The 27,105-nt window shown below is 55.1% G+C and overlaps 13 protein-coding genes across 13 annotated transcripts; 7 read left to right on the forward strand and 6 right to left on the reverse strand.

The window, feature by feature from the left end:
* Nucleotides 1–776: 776 nt before the first annotated feature.
* Nucleotides 777–1,238, reverse strand: B0T15DRAFT_518692 (uncharacterized protein). The gene has a single exon (XM_062868385.1). The coding sequence runs from the start codon at nt 1,178–1,180 to the stop codon at nt 896–898; it is 285 nt and encodes a 94-aa protein (XP_062726286.1). The 5' UTR covers nt 1,181–1,238; the 3' UTR covers nt 777–895.
* A 195-nt stretch (nt 1,239–1,433) lies between these two features.
* B0T15DRAFT_518697 (uncharacterized protein) lies at nt 1,434–3,634 on the reverse strand. Its single transcript, XM_062868386.1, has 4 exons — nt 2,579–3,634; nt 2,399–2,525; nt 1,920–2,329; nt 1,434–1,865 (listed from the first exon to the last, which is right to left on the reverse strand). Exons 1-4 carry the CDS (start codon nt 3,218–3,220, stop codon nt 1,806–1,808), a joined length of 1,239 nt encoding a protein of 412 aa, XP_062726287.1. The 5' UTR covers nt 3,221–3,634; the 3' UTR covers nt 1,434–1,805.
* Nucleotides 3,635–4,492: 858 nt separating this feature from the next.
* On the forward strand, nt 4,493–7,662 carry B0T15DRAFT_40379 (uncharacterized protein). The gene has a single exon (XM_062865228.1). It carries the CDS (start codon nt 4,643–4,645, stop codon nt 7,307–7,309), a length of 2,667 nt encoding a protein of 888 aa, XP_062726288.1. The 5' UTR covers nt 4,493–4,642; the 3' UTR covers nt 7,310–7,662.
* A 154-nt stretch (nt 7,663–7,816) lies between these two features.
* On the reverse strand, nt 7,817–8,357 carry B0T15DRAFT_489187 (Rab5-interacting protein-domain-containing protein; the record flags this gene model as incomplete). The annotated part of the gene is made up of 2 exons (XM_062866573.1): nt 7,817–8,107; nt 8,292–8,357. 2 exons carry the CDS (start codon nt 8,355–8,357, stop codon nt 7,817–7,819), a joined length of 357 nt encoding a protein of 118 aa, XP_062726289.1.
* A 711-nt stretch (nt 8,358–9,068) lies between these two features.
* B0T15DRAFT_518701 (Mysoin-binding motif of peroxisomes-domain-containing protein) lies at nt 9,069–12,025 on the forward strand. The gene is made up of 5 exons (XM_062868387.1): nt 9,069–9,607; nt 9,695–9,891; nt 9,969–10,444; nt 10,499–10,950; nt 11,004–12,025. Exons 1-5 carry the CDS (start codon nt 9,559–9,561, stop codon nt 11,666–11,668), a joined length of 1,839 nt encoding a protein of 612 aa, XP_062726290.1. The 5' UTR covers nt 9,069–9,558; the 3' UTR covers nt 11,669–12,025.
* A 406-nt stretch (nt 12,026–12,431) lies between these two features.
* On the forward strand, nt 12,432–13,406 carry B0T15DRAFT_481855 (proliferating cell nuclear antigen, N-terminal domain-containing protein; the record flags this gene model as incomplete). Its single annotated transcript, XM_062866057.1, has 4 exons — nt 12,432–12,473; nt 12,551–12,980; nt 13,040–13,329; nt 13,389–13,406. 4 exons carry the CDS (start codon nt 12,432–12,434, stop codon nt 13,404–13,406), a joined length of 780 nt encoding a protein of 259 aa, XP_062726291.1.
* A 646-nt stretch (nt 13,407–14,052) lies between these two features.
* Nucleotides 14,053–15,825, forward strand: B0T15DRAFT_40421 (Ribokinase-like protein). The gene is made up of 5 exons (XM_062865241.1): nt 14,053–14,252; nt 14,310–14,320; nt 14,400–14,479; nt 14,559–14,889; nt 14,961–15,825. The coding sequence occupies exons 1-5, from the start codon at nt 14,199–14,201 to the stop codon at nt 15,562–15,564; spliced, it is 1,080 nt and encodes a 359-aa protein (XP_062726292.1). The 5' UTR covers nt 14,053–14,198; the 3' UTR covers nt 15,565–15,825.
* On the reverse strand, nt 15,703–16,734 carry B0T15DRAFT_40489 (dUTPase-like protein). The gene is made up of 2 exons (XM_062865271.1): nt 16,145–16,734; nt 15,703–16,070 (listed from the first exon to the last, which is right to left on the reverse strand). Exons 1-2 carry the CDS (start codon nt 16,464–16,466, stop codon nt 15,793–15,795), a joined length of 600 nt encoding a protein of 199 aa, XP_062726293.1. The 5' UTR covers nt 16,467–16,734; the 3' UTR covers nt 15,703–15,792.
* Nucleotides 16,735–17,003: 269 nt separating this feature from the next.
* Nucleotides 17,004–18,046, reverse strand: B0T15DRAFT_489192 (uncharacterized protein; the record flags this gene model as incomplete). The annotated part of the gene is made up of 2 exons (XM_062866574.1): nt 17,004–17,882; nt 17,939–18,046. The coding sequence occupies 2 exons, from the start codon at nt 18,044–18,046 to the stop codon at nt 17,004–17,006; spliced, it is 987 nt and encodes a 328-aa protein (XP_062726294.1).
* Nucleotides 18,047–19,443: 1,397 nt separating this feature from the next.
* Nucleotides 19,444–20,976, forward strand: B0T15DRAFT_489193 (uncharacterized protein; the record flags this gene model as incomplete). Its single annotated transcript, XM_062866575.1, has 2 exons — nt 19,444–19,983; nt 20,044–20,976. The coding sequence occupies 2 exons, from the start codon at nt 19,444–19,446 to the stop codon at nt 20,974–20,976; spliced, it is 1,473 nt and encodes a 490-aa protein (XP_062726295.1).
* A 993-nt stretch (nt 20,977–21,969) lies between these two features.
* On the reverse strand, nt 21,970–22,319 carry B0T15DRAFT_489194 (uncharacterized protein; the record flags this gene model as incomplete). Its single annotated transcript, XM_062866576.1, has 2 exons — nt 21,970–22,101; nt 22,212–22,319. The coding sequence occupies 2 exons, from the start codon at nt 22,317–22,319 to the stop codon at nt 21,970–21,972; spliced, it is 240 nt and encodes a 79-aa protein (XP_062726296.1).
* A 1,511-nt stretch (nt 22,320–23,830) lies between these two features.
* On the forward strand, nt 23,831–25,031 carry B0T15DRAFT_40571 (uncharacterized protein). The gene is made up of 3 exons (XM_062865302.1): nt 23,831–23,984; nt 24,041–24,586; nt 24,661–25,031. The coding sequence occupies exons 2-3, from the start codon at nt 24,058–24,060 to the stop codon at nt 24,837–24,839; spliced, it is 708 nt and encodes a 235-aa protein (XP_062726297.1). The 5' UTR covers nt 23,831–23,984; nt 24,041–24,057; the 3' UTR covers nt 24,840–25,031.
* A 541-nt stretch (nt 25,032–25,572) lies between these two features.
* B0T15DRAFT_40573 (uncharacterized protein) lies at nt 25,573–26,989 on the forward strand. Its single transcript, XM_062865303.1, has 2 exons — nt 25,573–26,030; nt 26,091–26,989. Exons 1-2 carry the CDS (start codon nt 25,691–25,693, stop codon nt 26,756–26,758), a joined length of 1,008 nt encoding a protein of 335 aa, XP_062726298.1. The 5' UTR covers nt 25,573–25,690; the 3' UTR covers nt 26,759–26,989.
* Nucleotides 26,990–27,105: the final 116 nt, after the last annotated feature.

Consider the following 27,105-nt stretch of genomic DNA (forward strand, 5'->3'; position numbering starts at 1 on the left):
AAAATAGATATATACAGATAGAAGCCCTGGTTCTAACTATTAGTATTTTGTATACCAGCTACTAGCTTTCTAGACTGCAGCCAATCGCTGAGGCATTGAGTTAATGAGACTGTCAATTTAAGCCTAGTCAATTGCCCACCAACATACCCGAAGACATCGAGTAAACTTAGCCATATCTAGCTGGTTTTTCTTGAGTAACTAGATATCTGGATATAGCTGCTTCATCCTCCATTTTATAGAGCCTATATATGCTTGATTAGATTAAGATCTAGGCTATAAGCTGCCCAGTCAGGTAGGACCTCGATCATATGCTTCATTAGCTACTCAGTCGAGGATGCAGATATATATACTCGGGTATTATCCTGCTAAAAGTGCTGAGTACTATTGTAAATTAGAAGAAGACCCTTTTCCAATGCCTGCTGATAACTCTAAAAGCTATATCCTTCTTTTTACGGTGGTTGGTAGTCACATTCTATAATAATAAGGTCAGTCCTCCCCCCTTTCCAAACACCACTCCAAATCATAATCGAAATCGTATCTTTGCTATAGCTTTAGAGGTTGACGAAGCTCTTATCCTATTTTTGAGAAGGGAACTGGAAGACCTAAGTTGTTAGGTTACTCGAATTATTTTAGTAAGATGATCTATTGATAAAGATAGACTAGAGGTTAGTTAGTAAAATCTAAAGTTAACTTCTAAGTTGCTTACTTGGATCAAGATCTCAATATCCTTCAACCAAAGATAAGCAAATTAATATCTATCCTTTGTTACTGCCTTCGTCAATGGGATTCTCTTTTATATATGCCACTTGCGTATCCGATAATGGCGAAGAACCCAGTATATTGTTGATTGGGAGATGCGGCCGTCTATAGTATTGATCAGCATCTAGGTTGTAAGCTAGAGACGCCGTTTAGCCAATTGTAGGATATACCGCTTTTCCCGACATGTAAGAATCTCTGGCCGGCCTGTTCGAGGCTTGGACTTAACAGTGGTGGATGATTCGAACCGTTGAAGGATGCGGTAGACAGCCGTCCTATCGATGCGAAACGCGCAGGCAACGGCTGACTGGCTAGCCCCGGCTGCAACAGCACCTATAATAGCTGCACGTGCAGTCGGTGATAGTTCCTGGCCAGGTTGACGGCCGGCCGTCAATTTGGCCCCGATTTCGGCCAAATTGACCATGGTGGGCTAAAGTTGGGTTGGTTAGAAGATGGAAGATGGTGCGTGTCATGTCGCGACGCGCGTTTAATTGATGTGGGGTGTGACAGACTTTTAAACCCTGACTGTACATGTAAGGACGCTGCTGCGTACTTCCGTAGTGAAATCCATACTTTGCCTATGTATAAGTAACCGAACAGTGTGCGGTAACATAAGGTGAGGTGTGACTTCTAAATCTGAACTGAGACACAGAGGCATTACCTAGTTAAGGTAACAGGGCATTGTTATAGTAAGGTATTTTCATACCTGGAATTACCAAAGATACTGGACGAACTGTAGCTAGCACGGTGCCTTGCAATTCAGGACGGTTATAGACTGATAGTACTCCGTAAACACGCAGTATTTGGTTTCAAGACGAGTCCCTCGGCATAACTCCCACAAGAACTTGATAACTTGGTAGGTAGACGACCACTAGTATCTCGTATGCGACCGCTCGGAAGAGTTCTAACTTCGCTAGACCGACAACTTCACGCGAACAACATCCACACTCTAAAGAAAATATAACCGAGTCCAACAGCCGAAGAGCCGACTCATCCACGGAGGCAGGCCGAAACAGTGACCAGAGTGACGCTGTGAGCTCTGGTGTCCATCACTCAAACTGACGCAAACGGTTCCTTAGTTTGATGAGATCGTCCTGGTTTTGGTCGGTCTGCGAGCTTCGTTAGTCTCCGTTTTCTGCTAACCTCATTTCCAGAAAACGTACCCTCTCGCTCATGGTGTTGATGAGCCTGTTCTGGTAATCGAGTTCTTCGTTCATGGCCTTCGCTGTGTAGTTGACGCGTTGGGTCTTTTGTAGCAGGCTGTCGAGACCATCCTCGATTTCCTTCTCTACCTCCTCGTCTTCTTCCTCGAACACATACTGAGACTTTACCTTATTCTGGGAAGCGCCGAGAGTCTGTTGGCGGGGGTTTCTGAGAAGCATTGGCCCTTCTGCTCGTCTCTTGGCCTCTCGCTCTGTTCTCTGTGCGTGTTCTTTCTCCTGCACAGCGAGTCTCTCCTGAAACTCTCTCTCCGCCCGCAGCTTTTCCTTCTCTTTCGAGCGCCCAAATTTGATCATATGCTGCTCACTCTTCAACTCGGCAATATTATGTTTACTCAATGTGGTCTGCTCACCTGTGGCTTTCAGTTAGCACCCTGTATTAAAATTCCATCAAACAACGATAAGAAGGAGGGGGGAATTACTATGCTTTACAGCTTGATTATGCGCATGTGCAAGTGTCTCTCCCTGTTCCAGAAGTCGTCTTTGCGAGTCCTCGATTGACATGATACCCGCGTCCATCATCTGATTTAGCCGGTCGACAGCTGATTTCTCGTCGCTCCTCTTGTCTCTTTCGTCTGGGAATTGATAGCTTGGGCATTGACCTCGTCTTCCTCCTCCTCTGTCATGGGAGGTCTGTCATCATAGGCCTGCCCAGCGTCGGCCACTCCATCGGGTCCAGGAACGCCAGAGCTAGCGGTTTGCTTCGAGGGAGGGGTGTAGTTGGCGAACAATCCTCCATCCGTATCCAGATTTCCATAGCCTCCTGGGCGCTGAGAAGATAGAGACGTCGACTGATTATAGGATGGCGCGGACGGCGCGTCGAACCGGTTTCTCCCGACACCGTCCACAGCACCAAACTTCTCCCTCGGGTACCCCGAGCCCAGCGAGGGACTTGACTGGGCACTAGCCGACGGCGTTCCTGCGCTGTATGGGGGAGGCTGGGACAAATCTGGGGAGTACTGCGTTGCGGAGGACTCTGTTGCGGCGTACTCTGTTGCGGAGGACTGTGCGGCGGAGTACCCTGAAGAACCGGTTCCTACTCTGCCTGGAAGACCGCCGGGGCGAGGACCGGCCGGCAAGCCGAATGGGGGCCCGCGGGAAGGCTGAGGGGAGTATTGGTTGCCATTATATTGATCGTGTTGGGCCGGCGGCGATGTCTGCTGCTGGGCGTACGGGTTGGATGAGGGACTCGGCGGCTTCTCCTTGTCGTCTGACTTCTTGAACCAGGCACCGAACCGCCCCATGATTCGACGCTGCGATAGCTTCTCAGTAACGTTAGCCAAGCGGGGGATGATAAGACGAGATTGAGCGGAGGACACAGAACTCGAACACAGGAGAAAACAACAGGAGAGGGAAGTGGCCAGAAGTGATACAAGAAGGCAGACTTGAGCGTGAGACGGAGCGGCGGGGCCCGGGTGGAACTTGGGCACCCGCCAGCGGGCAGCTGGATCCTTGATGCGCGTGTCTTGGATCCGTCCCAGAATGCGACGACCCTTCGGTCTCAGCCCCTTGCCATTATTAACCCGCTTGAGCGAAAGGGGCAAGGTGCACGAACCCCCAATTGCTTGGCCACTTGCCTCCCCGCCAATCCGCCCACTTGATGACGCTGTGCCTCCCACCAGAACACTGGCGAAAACGCGCGTCTTACCTTCATTCTGTCTCGTATTCTCAGAACCCATTTCGCTCTTCCCCCTTTATCTGGCTGTGGTGCGGGCTGTGCTTGGTCTTCCTGCTGCATCTCGGCATCCAAGTCGACCTGGCATTGATCCATCGGCGTGGGTGGAGATCGTTCAGGAGCTGCGGATATCGCCATCTTGATTTGTCGGCCTCGCCTAGGCTGTGGACACCTGCATGAGGTATCCTTGCCGGCTGGCTGTATGTAGTGTTTCCGTAACCACTGCCGCGCCGATATGCGGTGTGCAACATGTGTCTTTGCCGATTTGTTTCAATGTTGCCTCTTTGCTCAGCGGAAGTGCCTCGGGCTCAGGTGCTGGTCTGGATTCTGGCAGCTTCAGTTCCTGCCGAAGATCGGCAGGATTTGGCGCAGGTTCCCTTGTCGCTGGTTTTGCGTTATGGTTTGGGTCTATCTGCATCGCCGTACATAGCAGGTTCATATTGAGGGGTACTGTACAGTACCTTCTCATCAGGTAATTAACAGAAATTGACCAATGAGCAGACCCCACTACGTACATGTGTCATCACTACTCAGCACTGCAGTGTCCGAGTCATCGGGGTCAGTCGGTCACGGTTTCCAAAGTGCCATTACCTATCTTAAAAACCACTGGGACTGGCAACAAACAGCCAGCTCAAACATCAAACCACACAACTCAACGAGAACATTGCCCAGAATGACTCTTCTTAGCTGAGGCAGCGCACCGAGACTGTAACCACAGCAATTGGGGCATCTTCATACTTTGAATCTCTGCCCTCTATTTGTCTTTCCCCCGGTGCGAGCTTGACCGCTCCAGAAACTCCAAGATGATACCACGAATACACCGAGTCTGCTCCTTTGAAATGATCGCCGACTGTGCAATATCTCTACTCCTGCTATCGCATTGACTTCGAGTTCTTCTATCGGTGCACCTGCTTCCTTTGCTGTGCACTCGCCAGCACGCCACTGGGCAGAGAACCGGCCACGCTTGTATCCATTATTTACGGAACACCCGATGTCGGTCTTTACATTTGACCCGGACCCGCCCCGGGTCGCGTCTCCGTGGCTCCGGTCTGTGGATTCGGACAAGTCCGCCACCTCTTCGCCGGGAGCGCGGGTGGGACCCGCCGGGCGTGGGCTACTCTCCGACTACGGTGTCACCAGGTTGGAACCTGAACCGCAGGACGGTCCAACGGAATACAAGCTTCACTTGCTTCTCAGACCGCGGAGGAAGTATGAGCGGATCAGCACGGCGACTCGAATATGTGGGTCCACCCAGGCACGGCCTCCTCCCGACCCGAAGACGTCGAGAGCGGCCACTGTCGGCCCTGGGTCGTCGACGACTTCGATCCAGACGCGCCAGGATCGTCTTGAGCACCTTACCACACAGCTCTTGTGGAGGTTGCAGCAGTCGTGTCCCTATCACGCCGGCACCGCCTCTCCCGGGCTTGTCATCCCACAGCTGCCCGACGAAAACGTTGCCTTAGATGCGCCGGTCAAGTTGGGCAAGCTGCTGCCCGGGTTGGAGGCATCGAGGGGAGCGCTATACGAGATAGGCGTGGCTGACGACGGCACGCTAGCGGGGTTGACCAAGGATGAGATGGATGAGAGTCTCGGTACCCTTCGCATCATGGCTGCCAGTTTGGGTTGCAACGTGGAAGTACTGCGCATGTTGGTTGTTGGAGACTGCGAGTGGGTCGAGTCAGATGCCACCGAAGGATTTGGGGAACTGAAATCGCGACGAGTTTCGCATCGAGCGAAATTATGGGTTGCTGAGGCTCTTGTCACGCCCGATTTGCGGCCGAGGGATGAGGCCCAATCATCGGCCGTGCGAATGACAGAAGCGGCGCGGCTGACGGAGACCTTACCAGACCCGAAGCAAGGGCCGCTCACCTCCGACCAATTGCGTGTTACACTTACAGGCCCTACGACGTCGGGCAAGTCGACTCTCTTGGGCACTCTCTCCACTGGAACCCTTGACAATGGCCGTGGTAAAGGCCGACTTGGCCTGCTGAAGCATCTTCATGAGGTTGCGTCTGGCATTACCTCGTCGGTCACTCAAGAACTGGTCGGCTACAACGACGACGAGATAGTCAACTATGCCCATAGCGGAGTCGAGTCTTGGATTGATATTCACGACTTCACAAAGGATGGACGGCTAGTTTACTTGCTTGATTCTGCGGGCCATCCGCGCTACCGGCGGACCATCCTCCGAGGCATTGTCGGATGGGCACCGCAGTGGACTTTGCTCTGCATAGCGGCCGACAGCTCAGCTCCGGGGGCTACGTCGACCTCCTTGGATGGGCTGGGACCTACTGGCGCGAGCGTTGACCTAGCATCCGCCCATCTAGAACTATGCCTGCGGCTTCGTCTTCCCCTCGCTGTTGTCATCACGAAATTAGACCTGGCAAACAAGTCGACCCTGTCCAGCACCCTCACCAAAGTCCTGTCCGGCGTCAAAAGGGCGGGTCGGGTGCCGAAGATAGTGAAAGGGGGCCCAACAGGGCACGTCGCTCGTCTTCGAGTATCCGAGTCGGACAAAGAAGCCGTCAGGGAGCCATTGAACTGCATGAAGACGGTGGATGACCCGTTCTCCGTCGTCCCTATTTTGCTTACCAGCTCTGTTGATGGACGCGGGATTGGGGCACTACATGCCCTTCTCCAGGGCCTTCCGCTGCCTTCAACACCCACCTCTCATGACTACATTGGCGCGGCCCTAAATCCCGAGCAGCCGGCGTGCCTCTTCCACATTGAAGACAAATTCAGTCTCCCCGCATCCTACTCCTTGGCCACAAGCGATGCAGACCAACAAACTGATCTTGGCACTGTCGTAGCGGGCTACCTCCGCTTCGGTAGTCTCTCGATTGGCGACAAGGTCGTAGTAGGTCCCTTCCCATCTGGGGATGACGACTCCCACGGGACCACACCAGACGAACGTATCGGGAATGGGGCTGTCAATAGCTACGGCCTTTCAATCTCTCATCCTTCATCCGCAGAGCTCAGCCGCGTAGCTTCCCGAAATGCAGTTTCTGCGTCGGCCACCAGTGGCGAGTGGTACACCGCCTCCATTGTCAGCATCCGCAACTTGCGCTTGCCGGTGCAGACCCTCACAGCTGGCCAGGTTGGTTCCATCGGGATGGTGTTTGATCCGCCGGCACCGAGCAAGCAACAGGATGTTGTCGCCAACGAAGCGGGGGCCCGTCCGTCAACAACGACCCCTAGACTGCGCAAAGGCATGGTCCTCGCTGTTCCTAGCCAGCACATGGTCTCGTCCGGCCTATCGTTGCAGGCAGTCAGCGGGTTGACGGCGGTATTTGACAAGGAGAACCAAGAAGTTGGCTCGTTGACGGTGGGAAGCCTAGTGAACATCTATGTGGCGAGTGTGCGGTCTGCCGCGCGGGTGTTACGCGTGTCGAGAGTGCAGAATGGGGAGAATGGAGATGCTTGCGATGTTGTGGCGGACGAGATCGATGATATGTTCGGTCTTGCCGAGGACATCAGTGGGGAGAGCCGAGTGTGCAGCGCGGCGTCGACGGATGACAACATTGAGATACAGCTGGAACTGCTGTCGACTCGAGAGTGGATTGAGCTGGGGTCTCGCATCCTGGTCCTTGAGGGCGGTAGCAAAGATAAATCTGGGTTGGAGGGCTTTGTGGGAAAGGTTGTTGAGATTGTCGAGTGATGGCTCCCGGTGTCTTTTCTTATCGATTGCTCTGTCTCAGCGTTTTGCAGTTTTGGTTACCGTAAGCTTTAGATTGTTTCCTTCCAGGTTCTCAGCGGCGTGACTTGACGGTTCACAGTCCTGCTGCTACTAATACCCCGGTTCGGTGATGCGCACAAAGCTCCTCGCTTGCCCGACTCAGCCAGACTAGATAGTGGCCTCCTTGCACCCGCTGTTAGAAAGGGTACCTACGTGGTAGCCGAGCGGACATTCTTCGGGAACGAAGTTTTCGTGCCACTAATAGACTGTACTTTGGTGTTTGGCACTAGGCGATCCAAGTTCGCAGCATCGGTCGTTCTTTCTCTTCCATGAGTCCGAGTCCGTCCGAATATCATGATTTCCCTAACTTGATTCTGTCTCCTTCAAAGTTCCAAAGGACTAGTGGCGGAGGTAACGAATTCACATAGCATGCCGAAGGCCCAACGCCATGACGCCGCATCTCATCCTTTTGCTGTTCGTTGCCAGATATCATGCCCTCACCAGCCCGTAGAGCAGAGTCCACGTCAAAATAAACCCCGCCAAGCCATTCATCAACCCGCCTGCCCAGAACTCGAACGGGCCCCTGAAATACCTGCTCGTGTCGAGCGGCGACTTGCCCGCCGCCAGCGAGGAGGGCGCCACACGGACAAGGTAGAAGAGCACGGCCGTCAGCAGCGAGAAGACGAGGTAGAAGAGGAAGCCGCTGTAGGACTCGAGGCCGAGGATGCCCGCGGATATTCCAAAGAGGGAGGCAGTCAAAGATTGGAGATTGTAGAGAGTCTGTGGTGAAGCAGAAGACGCGGTTAGTGCGGTCTGCTTAAAGGTTCACACATCTTGTGCCCAGAACGGGGACACTAGGTTGGGTTGGTTTATGACAGCGGTCGAAAGTTGCAGATATGCCCTGCTTCTGCAGGTTGCATGTGGAGGGGCCGGACGGCGGCGTGGGCGGGTGGGTGAGACTAACCCGTGAGTTGTGCATCAATGACTCCTGCACGATGGGAGATATTTGGAGTTCTTGTTCGGAAGACATGGCCATTGGTATCGGGGGAAGGCGTCGGTCGTGTCGCTGACCACGGTAGTCTTCTCTCCGTCTCGGTTGCTTACGACTGCAAACAGTCTGTTGATTGCGTCAACGTGTCACGGTGTCCGTATTGGCCGAGCTCGTGTAGTGAGCAAGTTATCTGTCGAAGCGAATGCCCGTTGTTGCTTGTGTCGTTCCCGCAAGCTCGGGCGAGCTCCGGAGCCGCCATGCGATGCGATGCGCGGATCGACGAGCCACAGTGGGGCTTGAAGCTCATGTGGAGAAGACAGCTGATACGGTATTGCACTTGAAAGTTACGCGCTCAGTACCTGGAATTTCTTACCGCCGACCTTCCGAGATTGAAAGCTACTCTAGTAGTACGGATTACATTACCATACGGCAGCCGGCGCATTAACGTTAACCTCAGGGGAATGATCCATCTGACATACCATGTATTAGTAGTGTGGTACGGAGTAGTACCGACTATACAACCTACCCTGTACATAGGACTGAAAACCCGTTCTCCAAACAAAATGCCATTTTGCTGTAGCGAGAGCTGCTGCCATCAGAGGAGTCCTGTGACGTATCAATGCAGCCGCATCCAGTCTACGGTCCATTGGTTTGCTGTGGTAATCATGATGACGCCATCGTGCGGGATACACTCAAATACTGGCTATAAGTCAGGGTTGTGTCTGTATTGTACGTGCATACAGTCTGGTACCGTAACCAGTTCAGATGTTGTTTGATTAAGAAGGTCGTGAGACAGGGGCGACGCACCCCAGGTTCGGGTGCTTTTATGAAGGGCTTCTGGACCTGGAAACATTTAATGACCGGTTACGACAGTAATAAGCGGCCTTCTTGCGTTCCGCACTAATTTGGCAAAGGAGGTCTCCGACTCGAAGTCTCCGTTCCGTTTCTTCGGCCTCGCGCATCTCGACCTCGAAACGAAACATGCGCATCGGCCGCCACAATAACTACACGGAACGCTCGCAGATCACAGGGTCCCGACAGTCTCGCCTCCTCGTCGTCGCTGGCAAGAAGGGAGCCCACGCCAGCTAGTGTCCGCGTCCTGTGTTGCCTGTCCTCCGTAAGACGCCAAAAGCAAAATCGGTCGCAAAACGGCCGGTCTTCAGTGACGAACCGGCGGCGGGCAGATGGGGGACTGGTGCCACAGCGCGTGATTGATTATCTTGCAGTAGAAGCATCGTTCATGGAGACCGTCGTCCAGGACCATACGCCACTTGCAGATTATCTGAAGGGTTAGCTTCCCGTTTTCTCCCTCACGTGCAGGCCGCAGCAGACTTCGGAAATCGTGTCCGGGGCGCTAACAGCTGTCCTTCCCGTAGACGAAGGCGAAGAACAGCAGGCCTGGGCTACACCACCAGTCTCGGATGATCACGATGAATCACCGCCGTCGAGCCCGTCATTCGCCCCGGTGGGACGTCCACTGGTCAGGAAGCGGTTTCGAACCAAGTTACCAGACCCGCTGTCGCTAGACGTCCCGCGGATTGACCGACTAACGTCGCTGCGTATCTCTTACTCGGTACAATATCCCCCAAGGCGCGCTACCCCCGATGCACCAACCTCAGACTGACCGTTTGGTGGCTCTTGCGCAAACAGAAAGCCGTTGTCTCGAGGATAGATCGCGCCGACAACCTCAAGTTCATCGAGCAGTTCCGCTACACGATCGTCGCATCGCAGCTGCTGAGCGGGCATTCTATAGCGGGACAGCCGATTTCCCTCAACCGACCCAAAGAGACTCCGGAGACGCCTCCGAATGTGGTGCTTCCGACGTCGACGGGGCTGATAGCGACAGCAGCCGCCGCGCTTGTTGTCGCATGGATGCTCAGATGGGTATGCTCGGGGGGTTATGCGCACCTGACCAAGAAGCGCGTGGTATTCCTGGCAGTGGTCCTGATTGCAGTTGCCGGGGTGTCACAGGCTTATATCCGGCAGCATTGGCTTCGGCATCTAAGATACCAGGCGTTGATGGAGATGGCGTCGTTCGTTTCAAGGTCACAGGATTTTGACAGTGCTGCTAGTGCCGCGTTGTCGCTTGTCCAGGAGGTTGAGCTCGTCTCCCGGGGATACAGGATGTGGGTTGAGATCTTCCTTCGACTTCCGTCACCTGAGACTGACACGTACACTAGAAGCGCACCCCTACCCCCTATCAGCCGCATAGAGGACAGATCCCAGACACGCCGTTGCAGCAGGCTGCGTAAGGCGCTGAAAGGACGGCTCTCCGACATGATCGAGAATTACATGCAGATTTCTACGGCGATCAAGGGTTTCGCTGAGCAAGTAGACCTAGAGAAGTACCACGACATCTACGACATCAGCGACTTTGACATTTCGGATGCGATGCAAGGGTTCTCAGAGAAGGAGTTCGACGACGCCGAATCCCTGCGATCCCTTAAAATCGCGGCCGCTCGCTTCCACATCATTCGCAAAATCCTGCTGTGCTCGCTCCTTGCTTTTGAGGCTACCGGCGATAACAGCGACTTTCTGCGCTGGTCGACAGCTGTGGAGGGACTGAAGAAGCTCAACGAAGTCACAGCCCAGAGCTTCGAAAGAATCCGCCACATCCTGAGCGAAGAAGAGAGTAGGCGAGCCTTTCCACCCGTTTGTGTCCCTACTGTTGCTGACATGAGCAAGCCTTCCCTACAATTCCGGAGTCAAAATACCCGCTGTCTCCCAATCGAGAGAAGCGGCGGTCCCAGTTCATGAAGCTCAACTCACTGTCGATGGGCATCCGAGGTCTTCAAGCAAAGCTTGCGCTGTTACGAGAGGAGTCAGAAAGGACACTTAATGAGGCGGAAGATGTGTCAGAGCTGGGATCCGACCTGATGGCCCAGTATGAGTCTATTGGACAGGACCTGAAGAGTTTGACGCAAGCATGGGAGGAAGGCAAAGCTGCCCTGGCGTCGGGCATCGACCGGAACGAAAAGCGGCTGTCATCGCTCAGCACCCTACTCTCTCCGGCGTCGTCTTTGAGTGGGCTTACCACAGTCGACGAAGGAGGGCCACCCGAGGCACTCAGAGCCTTGACAGGCGAATCACCCCGAAGCTCAAGTTTCGGCAGCGCGAGGGGAGACCCCGATGAGACAGAGGTCTTTGAAGCCGTCTCTCTGCCCTCTCGTCCCCGCAGCCTCCTGACGAGAGAGGAGCGGATCGCGAAGATGAAGGAAGACAGAGACAGGAGAGAACTGGCTAGGGACAAGGTGGAGGCGAGCCGCGGAATGCTCCGAGAGCTCGAAATGGTCATCAACTTACGGCCGAAGCGGGCGACCATGCCGGCACCATCACGCATTTCATTATGACTGTGACGACAATCAAGCAAAACCCAAGACGGTCCTTCACCCTTCCCTTTGTTGTGCATCTTGCATCGACTGTTACCTTTTTTTCGTCCATTCCCTTTAACTCTCGTTTCACTTGCATAGAAAGCATCTTCGTTTTCAACGGGAGCGATTCGTATCATCATCTAGGCGGTTTTATTTCACTTGGAATGAACCATGAGAGGCGTTTGAATGGCTGGGAACGGTTGTGGGCATAGAACTTGCAAATATGCTAATCCGCATTGAATTGTAATTAGACCTCGGAAGGTATTTGTCCCCAATAACAGGATGATATCGAAAATCGCTGGAAAGCAAATGATACACCGGTTCCGATGTTTCTCCTGGATTGCCCAGGTGACGCTGGCAGGCAGCACCAGCCCGTCGCCCAGGGGCGCGTGTAGCTAAATGGAGTCCGGACGGAGCGCTAACCAAAAGTAGAAATCAATCTAATGCCAGTCGCGTCTTGTCAACGGCTGGCAGCGCGTCGCGTGGCAGCTCCATCTTTCCCTCCCACTCACTGCACCCTTAATAATCCCAACCCAACCAAACCTGCGTACCGGACACTTCCACCACAAGACGCCGTACTCTAGACCGCGCCCGCTCTAAAACGTTCGATCAGACTTGGCACAAAGTACCAGGCAGACACACAAAATAGACACAAAAACTCTTAACAATCAGACAGTGAGAACCCCTACACCGACACGTCCTTCGGCTGCCCTGCATCAATGCATAGCTGACAGTCGCAGCCATGTTGGAAGCACGGTTGGAGCAGGCGAGCATTCTGAAGAAGGTAATGCGCCAGTGATTGACGAATTTGCCGTTGTTGAGGAAGTCCAACAGTGCGTCTAACGTATTTTGTTTACCCAGGTCGTCGACGCAATCAAGGATTTAGTGCAAGATTGCAACTTTGACTGTAATGACAGCGGCGTCGCCCTTCAGGCCATGGACAACAGCCATGTCGCTCTTGTGTCCATGATGCTCAAGGCCGAGAGTTTCTCGCCGTTCCGCTGCGACCGCAACATCGCCCTTGGCGTCAACCTCACTTCACTCACCAAGGTGCTGCGGGCAGCTCAGAACGAAGACATCCTCACCCTCAAAGCGGAGGACGCGCCCGACGTCCTCAACCTCGTTTTCGAAAGTTCCGAGACGGACAGAATCTCCGAGTATGACCTCAAGCTCATGGACATTGACCAGGAGCACCTTGGCATCCCTGACACAGAGTACGCGGCAACCATCGCAATGCCTGCCGCCGAGTTCAAACGCATCACAACGGATCTCATGGCCATGTCAGAGTCTGGTATGCGAGTTCAACATCCCACCCGGCAGCCCAACTGCTGACCCCGGAGCCTTTTACAGTGACCATTGAGGCAAGCAAAGACGGCGTCAAATTCTCGTGCCAGGGCGACATCGGTAACGGCTCTGTCACCCTCCGGCAACATTCGAATGTCGACAAGCCTAACGAGTCGATCGAAATTGAGCTTACCGAGCCCGTCTCCCTCACCTTCTCCCTTAAGTACCTCGTCAACTTCTGCAAAGCTTCAGCCTTGTCAAACACGGTTAAGATCTGCCTCTCGAACGAGGTGCCCCTGCTGGTTGAGTACAGCCTCGCTGGCAGCAGCTATCTGCGCTTCTACCTCGCGCCAAAGGTACGTAATGTCATGTCCACGTCTGATCTTGAAGTAAAGGAGCTAACGAAGACCCAAAGATCGGCGACGAGGAGTGAACCCGGTCCAGAAGGCCCGGCTGAGGAGATTTTTTTGGGTCGAGCCAACGACCATGTCAGGGTTCGAGTTGGCTCAATACATGGGTCCATCCCGTGAGCTGGCGCAGAAGGGTGTGTTGCGAAGACGACGCATTGGCGGAGCGTCTCAGTGGAACAACTGGGGCTCAGCCTCTCGATGACGGCTATGTGAATTCCTTACGGCGATGAACCCCATCTGTCGCATCAGGTACATCTCCAAATTATGTTCCGTCCAGCCCGACCTACCTACGATTCCGGCCGTCGTCTGAGTGGCATATGGTGTACTAAGACGCTACCTTGACATTTGAAGCCCAGGTTGTCCGATCCTCAGTTGGCCCCATTACTTTTTGTGTTAGGTAGCGTGGAGTTCCTTGCCCCGCGGGATGGCGGGGTAAATTCATGATACCAACCTGCTTGGACCCTTCGCACAGCGCAGTTGAACCCCTTGTGTTTCTGGACCATTCCATCCAGTCTGCAGGCATTCAAACTTCTGGCTCGTGTTCTTATTAGTGTTGGCCTTGCAATTATCGGACGGTATCCTCGTCGATTATATCAGCCGTACCTGTAAGAGCTCGCTTGCGGTGGTTTTGTCCAAGCAGATACCCAGTGACTCATCTTTATGATTATCTACTCTATCCCTGAGCATTTTTGTTCATTCTCCAAGTTTTGAATATCCTTAAAATTGGTAGACTAAGCTCTCGACATCGCTCCTGACTACATTTGACTTTCACCCCTACGTTTTCCGCCGCGGCCCGCCGCCTTCGTCAGTCAACTATGAGTGATAGCTCTCCGGTCCCTGAAACCCGCGTATTAGCGGTCGCCAGTCATGTAGGGCACATTGTTTGATATTGCCTGCTGTCGCTCTCTGCTAATTGCGTGTTCAAGGTGGTCTCTGGGTGAGTCTGGCCACTTGGTCCGCCTGCCTCGTTTCGCATGGCACCACGGTGCTGACAGAAGTCCCCTCTTACCTTTCAGATATGTCGGGAACAAAATAGCGGTCTTCAGCATGCAGTCGCTAGGTTGCGACGTAGCAGCGCTGAACACCGTACAATTCAGTATGTTTCGTCCCCAGAAAGCGCTTTCTGCGCCCCCTCCGCGCACTTTGCGCCGGCATGCTAACCTGGCGCGGCATAGGTAATCATACAGGATACAGACAGTGGACAGGTTCGAGAGTCTCGGCGCAAGAGATCACAGAGCTGTACCAGGGTCTGAAGCAGTCATATCTCGACGACTTCGACATGATGCTGTCAGGGTATGTCCCCGGCGCTCCGGCACTCGAAGCGGTCGGGCAGATAGCGCAGGAGCTCAAGCGCAAGGCAAAGCCAAAGCCGGGAAGCTTCTTCTGGGTCTTGGATCCGGTCATGGGTGACAATGGCAAGCTCTATGTGGCGCCCGATGTAGTGCCAGTGTACAAGAGCCTCGTTCACCACGCAGATCTAGTCCTGCCAAACCAGTTCGAAGCCGAGTGCGTCTCTTTCCCGTCATCGCTTCTCTGTTGCAATCACCCGGAAAACCCGCGCCTAATACCGCATCTAGACTCCTCTCCGATGTAGAAATAACCGACATGCCCTCGATCGCCCGGGCCATACAGGTCATGCATGAGCGTTACGGCATCCCGCACATCATCATCACGTCGGTCTCGCTGCCGCATCCGGACCACCCGGTTTCGTCGCTCTCGGTCGTGGGCTCGTCCATGACGTCGGACCGCCGCGCGCGCGCCTTCAAGATCGTCTTCCCCGCCATTGACTGCTACTTCTGCGGGACCGGCGACATGTTTGCCGCGCTGATGGTTGTGCGCATGCGCGAGGCTGTCCACAACGACTCGGGGGAGGGGCTGCTGACGAACAGGGAATCGTGGTTGAGTGATGACAGTGTCGACGCGCTGGACCTGCCGCTGGCGAGGGCCGCGGAGAAGGTGCTTGCTAGCATGCACGAGGTGCTGACCAAGACCGCCGAGACTATGGAGCGGACAGTGAAGAAGGCGGCGGCGGAGCTGGCGGCGGGAGCGGACGGGGCGGGGCCCGAGGCGGAAGAGAAGAAGCTGCACCTGTTGAAGAGCAAGGCAGCCGAGTTGAGACTGGTCAGGCATCTGGACAGTCTGAGGTTTCCCAAGGTGGAGTTTCGTGCGACGAAGCTTTGAAGGGAACAGCATAGCTGGACGGTGGGTTCGAGTTGGATGCATGTGCATGTGGCGGCCCGCATGATAGAGAGCGATAGACCGTGGGTTCTGGCAATAATACTGCCGATTGCATTGTTTCTAAGCTCCAGGCTGACCTGGCGCTCTTGATGTTCCATTTGTCAACTGGATTTTCTCTTATCCCAACGTCCTGTCCGAGTCCAAACCACCCGGAAGAAATGCTAATCAGGTTCAGTTGGTGCCAGCGCTCCCAAAGCCGCCCGTGCTCCCAAACCCCCCAGCCCCTCTCACGCTTGCCTCCAACTCCTCCACCTCGACTACCTCGGGCGTGTAGATCCTCTCAATAACAAGCTGTGCGATCCGATCCCCCTCCTTCACTTCAAAGTCTGTCTCGCCGTGGTTGAACAGCAGTATCTTGACCGGCCCCCTGTAGTCGGCGTCAATGACGCCCGCGCCTGTGTCGATGAAGTGCTTGGCTGCGAGGCCGGAACGAGGGGCGACGCGCCCGTCTACAGGATGCAGCGTTAGCCCTGTTGGAAGGATGTTGGGACAGAAAGAAGTCGAAGCCAATTGCAAGACTTACAAGTTCCCGCAGGGACAGCGATGCTAATATCCGTCTCAACCATAGCCTTGCCCCGCGCAGGGATGGTCGCGTCTTGCGAGGCGTACAGGTCATACCCTGCTGCAAACGCGCTGCCGCGGGTGGGCAGACGAGCCTTGTCTGAAAGCTTCTTGATGAGCAACGGAGGAGACTGCGGCTCCTGCTGTTGTTTGGCCGCGCCGTCCGACGAATTCATGGTTTCACTCTCGTTGGCTCTGTCGCCGATGTCCGTCTTGATGCGCTTTGCTGGGGGCGAGGTTGGGACAATGGGCTGGTTCGGGGTGCTGGTGGTATCGGTAGTCATGGCCTTGGTTGAAAAAGGGGTCTGTCCCGATCCGAGCTGTTTGTGCGTCTGTAGCCTAGGTTCACGTTGAGCTGGCGATTGGCGCAGAGAAAGGAACTTGGGGGCTTGGTGGTTCGTGCACGGGGTGACGCGACAGGACGCGTCGCGTAAAGTGAATGCTGCTGGTGATTGTGGATCCGCCCACCACGCCTCCGATTGGACAATAGCTAGGTCACTCTAAATCGAACACTCCTTGAGATGAATGATCCCGAGCCATTTGGCTTGCCCATATCGTACTTGCTTTGGCCGTGGATTCAGGCAGTGCCAGCGAAAAGAGAACCGCCATGACGGCTGAAACCCTGCAGGGCAACATGTCCAAGTGTAGGCTCCTTTTTCTGTGCACCTACTGCCAAGATGCCGGGTTTCTGCCTCATTTCCTTCTTGAGGCGAGCCGCCAAAATGCCATCTGATCCAGCACTGCGGGCCAGTGGCGGTGGGATGTTGCATGACTGTATGTTAGGCATGCACCCATGATACCATCCCTTCTCCTGAGATGCTCTAGTCGTCCAATTCCCGCCCAAAGTCAACGAGCCGCAACCTGCGCGCATCTTTGGGATGGAACACGGCGACCTTGGACCGGACAAGGAACCTTGCTGCCGCGGATTCTCTGGCAATCTCCACGTATGCCGCCGTGTTGTCCCCCGCGGCTTCTGTCAGCTTGTTCATGAGCTGCTCCGTGAGGTCGCGCATCTCAGCGCTTGCGGCTGATGCTTCGTCCCTGTCACGCTTCCTCTTATTTATTTGGGCCTGCTGGTCCTGAGGGCCCCAGATATCATCGATCCGTCTCTGACGTTTGTCCAGGTCTGGCTGATCTTTTGTCTTCTTCAATTTCCCATGTGCACTGAACCCGGCGCCCAGGTCGTCTGTGTCGATGTCCATCAGTTCCCCAACCACCGGGCCGCCCAACTCCTCCGCCGCCAACATAGGGCCGAGATGCTCGCTGATGAACCAGTCTAGGTGCTTCATCAGGCTCGCGGTCTGCTTGTCCCAGTGGTCTTTTTGCTGCCTTAACTCGGCTATGCGTTCCTTGGCCATCTGTTCCTCTGTCTTTTCTTGCCTGTTCTCGAGGCCTTCACTCAACGACTTGATTCGATTTTGCAGAGCAACCTCCAAGGTCTGCTGCTCACGCAAAGCGCTCCGTTCTGCCTCTATCTTTCGCTCCAGCTGCTCCATCAAGGTCGCATATGATTCAGTTGATTCATTGGTCTCTGCGATGGTCTGCTGCGTACGTCGCATAGCCAGCAGCGCTGGCAGGACTGACCCTGGTGGCGGCAGGAGCGGCGGTGCGTCTGTCATGCCCTGATATGCCTTCGCCATGGTCGCCAAGGAGTCTTTGGCCGAGAGTCCCGCCCTAGAGGCGGCGGCAGACAACCTCGCCTATTCAGAGATCTTAGTGTTTCATGCAGTTCTTGATGGCAGCTTATGGGACGCACCTGGTGCACAGCATCTTCGAGCTGCCTTTTCATTCTCTTAAGCTCCTGGACGGTGCGTTCAAGCTCCGCCTCATAAGGGCCAGAGACACTATGACGAACGGCTTCCATTGCCAGCGTGCAGAGGGCTACCCGGGATTTCTCGGTCGATGGCGCATGTCCTAAAGCCCAGCTGGAGCTGACGGAAGGATGGTGATCGGTAATCCACCAAAAGGACGATACTCAACCTCACAGCCTTGAGAACCACCTACCGCTGGCCCAATGTACTGCACGCCTACCTACGCGGTAAAACGACGCCAATCTGAGTTTGTATTGTACCACGGCCGTGGATCAAGAGGCTCAATGGGGGAGAATAGGGCGCATACTCGCGTTATTACTATTGTGACACATCAGTTACACAATAGTACCTAGTTGAATGGTAATAACGCGCCGCATCAACGCGTTGAATCAGGGCAGTACGGAATACGTACAACTTGGAAGTCACCAGGAGGGTTGTGGAACGGTGGAACCAGATCGGTGCAACTTGCAAGAGAGATTGGATCGCCTATTGGCTTGCCTCGTTGCTGCCTGGTCTGTGCACATCTGCATAGAGGAGGGTCCACCCCGAGAAGGCTGCACCTTCGCTCCTCTTTCCTGCGGTTTCATCCGTCGACTTCCTCTTCTCACCTTCCAACACACCCTGAGACGCCCTTTCCCATCGAGTCCCTGACTTCGATTCTTCCCCTCAGATCTTACTGAAAAGAAGAAGGACCGATATCCTGCGCCGGCAGGTCTTCCTCACGAAGATTTGTCGCCCTCTTTTGATTCCTCAGATTCGCCACCTGGCCCAACATTCAGCTTCTCCATACAACATCGGCGCCCCTGAGGTTTCTCGCAGCGCGACGAGCATCGCAGCACGCAGCGCCCCGCTACTCATCAACTAACGGGTCATCTATTCTCGAGAAAGCTACGAAGCTGGTGCGCGCATCCGGCCGCGTGGAAGGAAAAGAAGCAGCTCGTGCTGGTTGACAGGCAAAGGTTTGAGTTACCTGCGTGCATCTAGCCTTCACTTCAGCGCCCTCCTGCTTCGCACTCATCTCTCAGTTGCAATTTTTGCAGCTTAACACAATACATCGCCCGACACACCACCACGTCTCCTCTCCTTCTCTACCTCTCTCAGCCTACAGCCCTCGCCTACCGCGCCTCTCCTGCGACATCGGGCGGGATTTGAAGAGGTCTACAGTCACTACACGCCCTAGAGCACAGCGTTTCCGTGTCTTCGACCATCACTGCCCCGTTTTCTTGGTCCGAAACCCTCACTTCGACCTACCTGAAGCTCAATAGCCACGCCCGACTCAGACAAGTTCACCCACCCTGCCCGACCCAGCCCTACACCAGCACGTTTTCCTTCGAAAACCCCCAAGGTGTAAATAACTGCGATACTTCAATTGAGAGCATCGAGTGTCCCAACGACTGGGCCAACACCCCTCCCGCTCCCGAAGTGAAACTTTCCAGCAATCTAACTCAAGATGTCGACCTCGCCGCAACCAACACAGTCCGCTAAGCGTCCGCTCGAAGAGACCTCATCTCCGTCTGTGGCAGACCAACCCGAGGCCAAGCGACCGGCCCTCGACAAGGTTATCAAGGATCAGCAGGAGATTGCCGAGCCAATCGCTGCGAGCAATGGCAATGACTCTACTGTTCCGGCCGCAGCCCCGGAAGCGAACGGCGCTGCAAAGCCCAACGGGGAGAAGTCGGACGTTAAGGACGCGCAAGGCGATACGGTCGTCCCTGATGCGCCTGAAACCAAACCTATCACCAGCACAGCCAGTGGAAGTACCTCCCAAGAGCAATCGAACCCTCCCCAAGCGGCCCACGACGAGACCGCGTGGATCCACGTACGCGCCGTGATCTCGAGTCCCGAGGCCGCGACCATAATCGGCAAAGGGGGCGAAAACGTATCCAAGATCAGGCAGATGTCCGGTGCCAAGTGCACCGTTAGTGACTACCAAAAGGGCGCCGTGGAACGCATCCTCACTGTGAGCGGCATCGTCGATGCTGTTGCAAAGGTACGAACGGCCCTGACTCTCCTCATCCCTAGAGGCCATTGTCAAGCTAACCTACATCAGGCTTTTGGTCTGATCATCCGGACGCTCAACAACGAGCCCCTGACCGAGCCGTCGAGCCAGCATTCCAAGACATATCCCCTTCGGTTGCTGATCCCTCACATATTGATTGGCTCCATCATCGGCAAGGGCGGCGCTCGGATCAAGGAGATCCAGGAAGCGTCTGGCGCACGCCTGAATGCGTCCGACTCCTGCCTCCCGTTGTCTACCGAGCGTTCGTTGGTAGTGATGGGCGTGGCTGATGCTGTTCACATTGCAACTTACTACGTCGGCAGCACACTGCTCCAGCAGCTCAACGAGCGTTTCGGAGGGGCCGCAGCCTCTGCCTATGCGACCCGGAGCGGCGGCCCAGCTGGTGCCGTCCCGGGCGGAATGCAGGTGATCCCCTACAACCCTCAGCCTGCCTCCGGTAACTACGGCAATCGCGACCACTACCACCGCGGTCGTCCAGATCCCCGAGCACACCCAATGCCGCCGCAGTCGTATGTGCCGCAGTACGGCCACCCCCATGCCACTCACCCGACTGCTGCCGTTCCGATGCCGTACGGCGCACATGCTGCTGCCGGCTACCCAGCGGGCCCGCACGTAGGGCCGCACCCTGCCGGCCCAGCCGGACCACATGCTCATCCTGCCCCCCACGGAGCGCCCCTTCCGGGCGGCGCAGCCATTCCCGGAGCTCCGCTTACCCAGCAGATCTACATTCCCAACGACATGGTCGGCGCCATCATCGGGAAGGGCGGCCAGAAGATCAACGAGATCCGGCAGATCAGTGGCAGCGTGATTAAGATTAATGAACCACAGGACAACAGCAACGAGCGTCTCGTTACGATCACTGGCACGGAGGAATGCAACAGGATGGCGCTCTACATGCTCTACTCTCGGCTCGGTAAGCTCCGGGAGCAGCACAGCCACCAGTCTCAATCCCAACAGCACTAATATGAGAATTCACAAACAGAAAGCGAGAAACACCGGATCTAGACATATGCGCGGCGGACTCGATTCTCGTATCACTTTATTTTCGTATCCCTCGACGGTTCGATGGCGTTGGGGTGGGTCTTGGAGGTGGAGGCAGAAAATCCCATTGTATCTCTTTATGTTCTCTGCCCAGATCAGGTTGACGAGCGGTATTCCGGGCCATGGCGCTCAGTCCGAAAGGCCCTTTAATGACTGGTTCTACTTCTGCACCTTTGCCAACTTCCTTTGTCCTTTCCCGTGATGTCTTGCCCTGCCTGGAGTTGATTGGACCCCAGCCTTGTCGCTACCATGTCCTCATAATGCTGTTCAATCCCCCTCTGGCTCCTTCGCTGGACTGTTCACGGCACTCACTGCTGTTTCGACTAAGCCGTCTCAATTGTTGCAATGCTTCCAGACATTACGTCTCATCGGATGTTACACGGGGGCTAACCAGGTTGCAGTCAGACTGTCATCAAGGACGAGAAACCCTCGGGAATCATGATTGCCCGGTGCGACGATGGTATAAGCTAACAGCGAATCAGGTACGTAGATGATGATTCAGTCTGCTAACAGATTGTCGTGTGTGAAGGGTAACAGCAACGGAAAGAGGACAAACCGCCGTAAACCTTGATGAAGCCCAATCTGTACCAGTTACACAGTCTCCGACATGGTATGGTCTGAACCGAGTCTCAACATGTCTCCCGCTAACTCCAATGCTAACAGAACGCCAATCTCAAATCTCCATTCCACAGATCCAATCACAACGGTGATTCGTGTTCGCTTGGTATGCTGTCGTGACTTTGGTTTTGGGATTGCTTCTTTGTCATGCTATGTCCTATTTGCCGCCGCGCACCCAACTGAGCTCCCAAGATCATGTGTCAGCTATCCTTGCCTACTAGGAGTGATACGTAGGTTCGTAAGGGGAAGGGGACGGAGAAACCAGAAGAGGAGAAGAACATGTGTGTTGTGAAGACATTACCTGTTCCAGAACTGTGCGACCACGCCGCCCACAGGCCGCTGCTCGTTCAAGCTCTGACGGCGGGCGATGGAAACGGGGTCGTCTTTGCGCTTTTGGGCCTGCAGAGTCTCGAAGAGCGCATGGGAGGACTGTTTGGCAGCGGGCTGTTAGTCACTTGTTGTAGCTTGAGATGATAAAAGGACATTTTGATGCCCGGGAGAGGCGCATTGGCATGGATGAGGGAACAGAGCGTTGTTACCCGGCGATACGGCGGCGCTGTGGTGGTGCTTGTCGTCGACGTGGTCGACGAGACCGACTCCTTCCTGCCGGCGCGATACTCAGTTCCCGAAGGCACGTTGTCAGCCATGGTGTGTATGTTGTCCGGGTGAAGTTCGATGGCTTGAGATTGATGTCGCTGTCTGATAGTAGGCGACGTATGTAAGTCTCTTGGGAAAGTTATTGGTACTTTAGGTACGAATAGGTTTCTCTCCGGTTGACCAGCAAGAACGGACTCGAGGGTGGTCTGATGACATGTCGAGAGGAGCGGGGTTTATGTGTTGGGACAAAGGGGGGCGGCTGCTTGAGAGCCCAGATCCCGACTTGCTGCACTTACACGGTATAGCGACAACGCCGTATACGTCCCGGCTTCACCGAGAGGATTGGGCGCACGAGAGCTAAGCCGGGATGGTGGTTCACTGCATGGAAGCAGGAGACTATGACGGTTCACCACGCCAATAGAACCGCTCGGACTAGTATCACGATGATCTATACCTGCATAGTGCATTTCCTGAGAGCACATCGACTGTGCGGGGAGAGGGGATCCTGTAAGTTGCTCTGTCTAGCAGATACATGTCTTCTCTGGACAGGTACCTCACTGCCCGGCGAGAGCTTCCATGTAGCTGCTGCGGATGTATTGGACACGGTACAAGTACACTCCAGGTAGTGCTCAGCAAGATCTACATCACATACCTCAGGTTACATATCAGAGGTCGGAGCCCGATTTCAACCCCGCACGCCACTGGAAGTTGGGGAGCCAGATCGAGAAGGACAAAGCGTGCTCAGCATGCAAGCAACATCCTGCTACCCTACGGTAAGCTCGATGGACGCAACGTGTCTCGGAATGGACGGCCTCTAACCAAGTCTTGGAAGGATGTCTCATCGGAAGCAGGGAGCAGTTGCTCCTGGATGGGCATCGGCTGGCTCCTCGTGATTCTCTACCCGCATTTCGATTGTGTTGTTGCTCCTATACTTCACGGGACAGTTTTACCTGGGGTGTTGAGTCAGTTGGCAGGGCTGAATACAAACCTCACTACAGGTACGAAGTGCTGTGTGGATTCTCACTCAAGGTGAGCATTTGTGACGTCATCACTGAGGTCTCCCGATTCGAGTGGGAATTACACCAGAGGTTGATTGATACGTCGTAATAATAAGCGTCACTGGCCTTTTGGTGTCTGAGTTGTTCAGTAGAGCAAATCACTGTCAACCCCGCTGCTTCTTTATACACAGGGGCAATAACCGAAGCAAATGCAGGTATGGATGCATTGCAGCAACAGTTGCGCGCAGTCATGTTCAGGTCTGTTGCATACCTTACGTGTTAGGCAAGTGGAAGTGGAGATTCGCATCCCGGCAGAGCGTGACCAGACTGCCCCAGATAGATCCAACCGACCGAAGTATAATAGACACTTGTGGTACGCATATAGCAGCATCCGGTCATCCTCGAGCGCATTGGCTTTCTCTAGTATCCGCTGGTGGTCAAATATTACCCAATCTAGGAGAGTGAGACCACAATGGATGCTTTCTGCTATGCAGGGTGCGCAGGGCGAGCCCCTCTCCCGGTCTGCCGTGGATTTCAGCAGGCAGCCACCGCGAGTGCGTTATGCTCGTGACATCGCGGGGAACAGAAAGTTGCGGCACCTCGCATGGCAACTCCCAAAATTTCGTCTCGACATATCCAGCAATGAGTAGGAAGGCAGGAGACGCTGAGAATACGTTCAAGATGGCAGCCAACAAATGGTTTACTATGCTTGGTGAGGTCATGAACTGCAGATCCAGTTGTTTCCATTATTCGTCGCTCTAACATTCCGGCAGAGAACAACCCGGAGGTGATGAACGCCCTGGCGAAGAAACTGGGCCTCTCGGATGAGCTGACATTTTACGATGTCATCTCGCTCGATGACCCGGACCTGCTGGACTACATCCCGCGCCCAGTCTATGCCTTGCTCACCATCGTCCCGATGACGCCGGCATGGCAGCGGGACCGCGACCTGGAGGATGAGAAACTCGGCGACCCCAACAGCTATTACCATGGCGGAGCGGCCGGTGCCGGAGCAGACGAGCCCATCATCTGGTTCAAGCAGATCATTCGGGACGCTTGCGGCTCCTACGGGTTCCTGCACTGCGCCATCAACGGGCCGACCTCAAAGTTCATCCTGCCCGGAAGCACGCTCGAGCAGTTGCGCAACGATGCGATTCCGCTGGCCAACGACGAGAGGGCCCAGATGCTCTACGACAGCAAGCCCTTCGAGGAGGCCCATAAGTCCGTCGCTGGCCTGGGAGACACGGCCGAGCCGGCAATCGGCAGCCGCGAGCACCGCGGCCACTTCATCGCCTATGTCAAAGCCAACGGGCATCTATGTAAGCACCAGTCTAGGTTTCTTGTTTTCCTTGATTCTATCCAAATGCAGCGATTCGGCTGACACTGTGGGCAGGGGAGCTGGAGGGGAGCCGTCATGGGCCGCTGGACCGAGGCGAGCTTGCAGAGGATGAGGATGTGTTGAGTCCAAAGGCGCTGGAGCTTGGCCTGAAGCGCATCATCAAGCTGGAGGAGGATCCTGACAAGCAGGCCGTCCGCTTCAGTTGCATAGCCCTTGCGCCGAAGGTTGAATGAGACTCGAAGCTCCGGTAGGAACTCGCCGATGTGCTCCAACTGAATAACAAATCAATGGCCTGTCGAGCTGCGGAGTGGACAACTCATAGGGAGCGAGCATCTTGATCAACTTCGGCGGAAGAGCGAGATCGAGGGCCCGAGACACGCCAGATCCAGCTACTTCGGAAACCGCGCTTAGTTGTTGGGAATGTATTCTTGTGCTTTTTCAAATGACCGCCGGACCGATGCAAAGATGTGCGTTGCTTGGGTAAGGTCCTCACTGGGGGGAATCCATTCAACACAGAGTTCTATACTCGCGAACCCACCCAACCACTCACGTCATTCAGATACACTGACCATGGAAATACCTGGGACTTGGATCGGATCGCTCGATCGGCCGGTCAATGGCATGTGATGCGCGCCTTTTGCTGGTTGACAGGGTCGTGATCTGCTCGCGCATTCCAGCTGTCCCCGGAGGGATGAGGCGAACCCTGAAACAGTACTCGGCTCGACTGCTCCCTCCTCGCAGTTTGTATAACGGTTATTGCACCGCGCTTCCCGGGTTCATAGGCATGTATTCGCAGTGGAACCGCCCTTTCTCCAGTTTCAAGTTTGGTCAAGAGCGCCGAGAGTAGCTCCGATGCATAGCAGCGACAGGCGGGTGGATGATGATTGTTTCGACGCGTTCTACACAGTCGCCGGGCCGACTGCTGCAGCCGCTGATGTTCCGAGTTCAAGAAGGCTCGGGTATATAAATCGGGAGCGTATCGCCTCTGTTGAAGCTCGGGTCCTATCATCATCCTCACCCACGCTCAGGGCACGACTTTCTCAGTACCAACCCCCCGCGCCAACAACGACCACAATACGCAAACATGAAGGTCCACACTCTCGGTCTCGTCTGCATCATCGGCAGCGCCCTTGCCGTCCCCGTTCTCAATGGACAGACGCAGCACTCCCAACAGGTCCACGCTCAGCAGGCTGAGCAGGAACCTCCGGCCCCCATCGTTTCGGACGTGCCCGTTACTTGCCCTTTCGAGGAGGAGGACGGCGATGAGGAAATGGACCCTGAGAAGGAAATGGACCCTGAGAGGGTGATGATGGTGGCGGGCCATGGCCAGATGCGCCGCGCTTTGAACATCCTGTCTGCTCATGTCGACACGAATGCTTTCCAGGACGTGGTGAACCAGGTTCAGGAGCAGGTCCAGCAGATTGGTAAGCCTTTTCTGGCCGATCTCCGTTGACAAACCGCAGCCAGTCTCACATGCTTCCCAGAACAACTCATCCACGAGAAGGGCTCCGACAGCGATGCCCTCATGCAGGCGCTTGTCGACCCCATGTCCCGCCTCAACCAGACGCTTGCCGTCGGTGTCAGCCGCCTCGCGCTGCCCATCCCCGACCTCGGCGGCATCGTCGGTGGCGTTGGCGGCTCCGCCTCCCAGCCGGCGCCTCCTCTGCTTGTGCTGGTCGAGCTGCTCCGGGCCGTCTCCAACCTGCTCGAGAACCTGCTCAGCGGTAACCCAATCGCCGACCTCCTCGGCGACGTGCTTGGCGGCATTGGCGGCGCCGTCGGTGACGTTCTCGGCGACGACTATGCGGCCCAGATCGAGGCCCTCATCGACTCCATCCTCGGCTCCATTGCGTCCCTCCTGCCGGGTGCTGGCGGTGCCGTGCCTACTCCCGTCCCCTTGATCCCAGTTCCGCTTCCTTCAGTTCCAGTCCCTTCAGTTCCGGTCCCTTCAATTCCGGTTCCCGAAGTCCCCTTCCCCGAAGTTTCAGTCCCCTCGGTTCCGGTCCCCGAGCACTCAGTTCCCCCGGTTCCGGAACCCACAGTTCCCGTTCCCGTTCCCGTTCCCGAAATCCCCGCCCCCGTCCCCGACATCTCAGCTCCCGGAGTCCCCGTTCCGTCAGTTCCTCCCGTGCCTACCGACATCTTTGCCTAGGCGATTCAGGGTTGAAATTGGTTTGGTAGACACTGGCAATGGTCTGGGGGGAAGGAGGCATATGAAGCTAGAAATGTAATCTGGAGGGCGGTGTGGTGGGGATTCTGTTGCTGGAAGTTGAGATTGGAAGTAGAAAACTTGAAAAATGCTGTTGGGAATATCCAGACGCTTTTATTTAGTTGCAAATGATTACCCAGGTGTTAAGGGCCCCAACTCAGACCGCCATCCATCGTATTCTAGAAACTATGATGTGAGTACCGCTTGAATCATCGCATATCAACGACTCTCAAATGCGCTGTATCTCCAGAACGGAACACAGTTACGTACTCGACGAATACTGAAGTTGC

This window comes from Chaetomium strumarium, assembly GCF_033439665.1.
Source record: "Chaetomium strumarium strain CBS 333.67 chromosome Unknown B0T15scaffold_1, whole genome shotgun sequence".
In the NCBI taxonomy this organism is placed as follows: domain Eukaryota; kingdom Fungi; phylum Ascomycota; class Sordariomycetes; order Sordariales; family Chaetomiaceae; genus Chaetomium; species Chaetomium strumarium.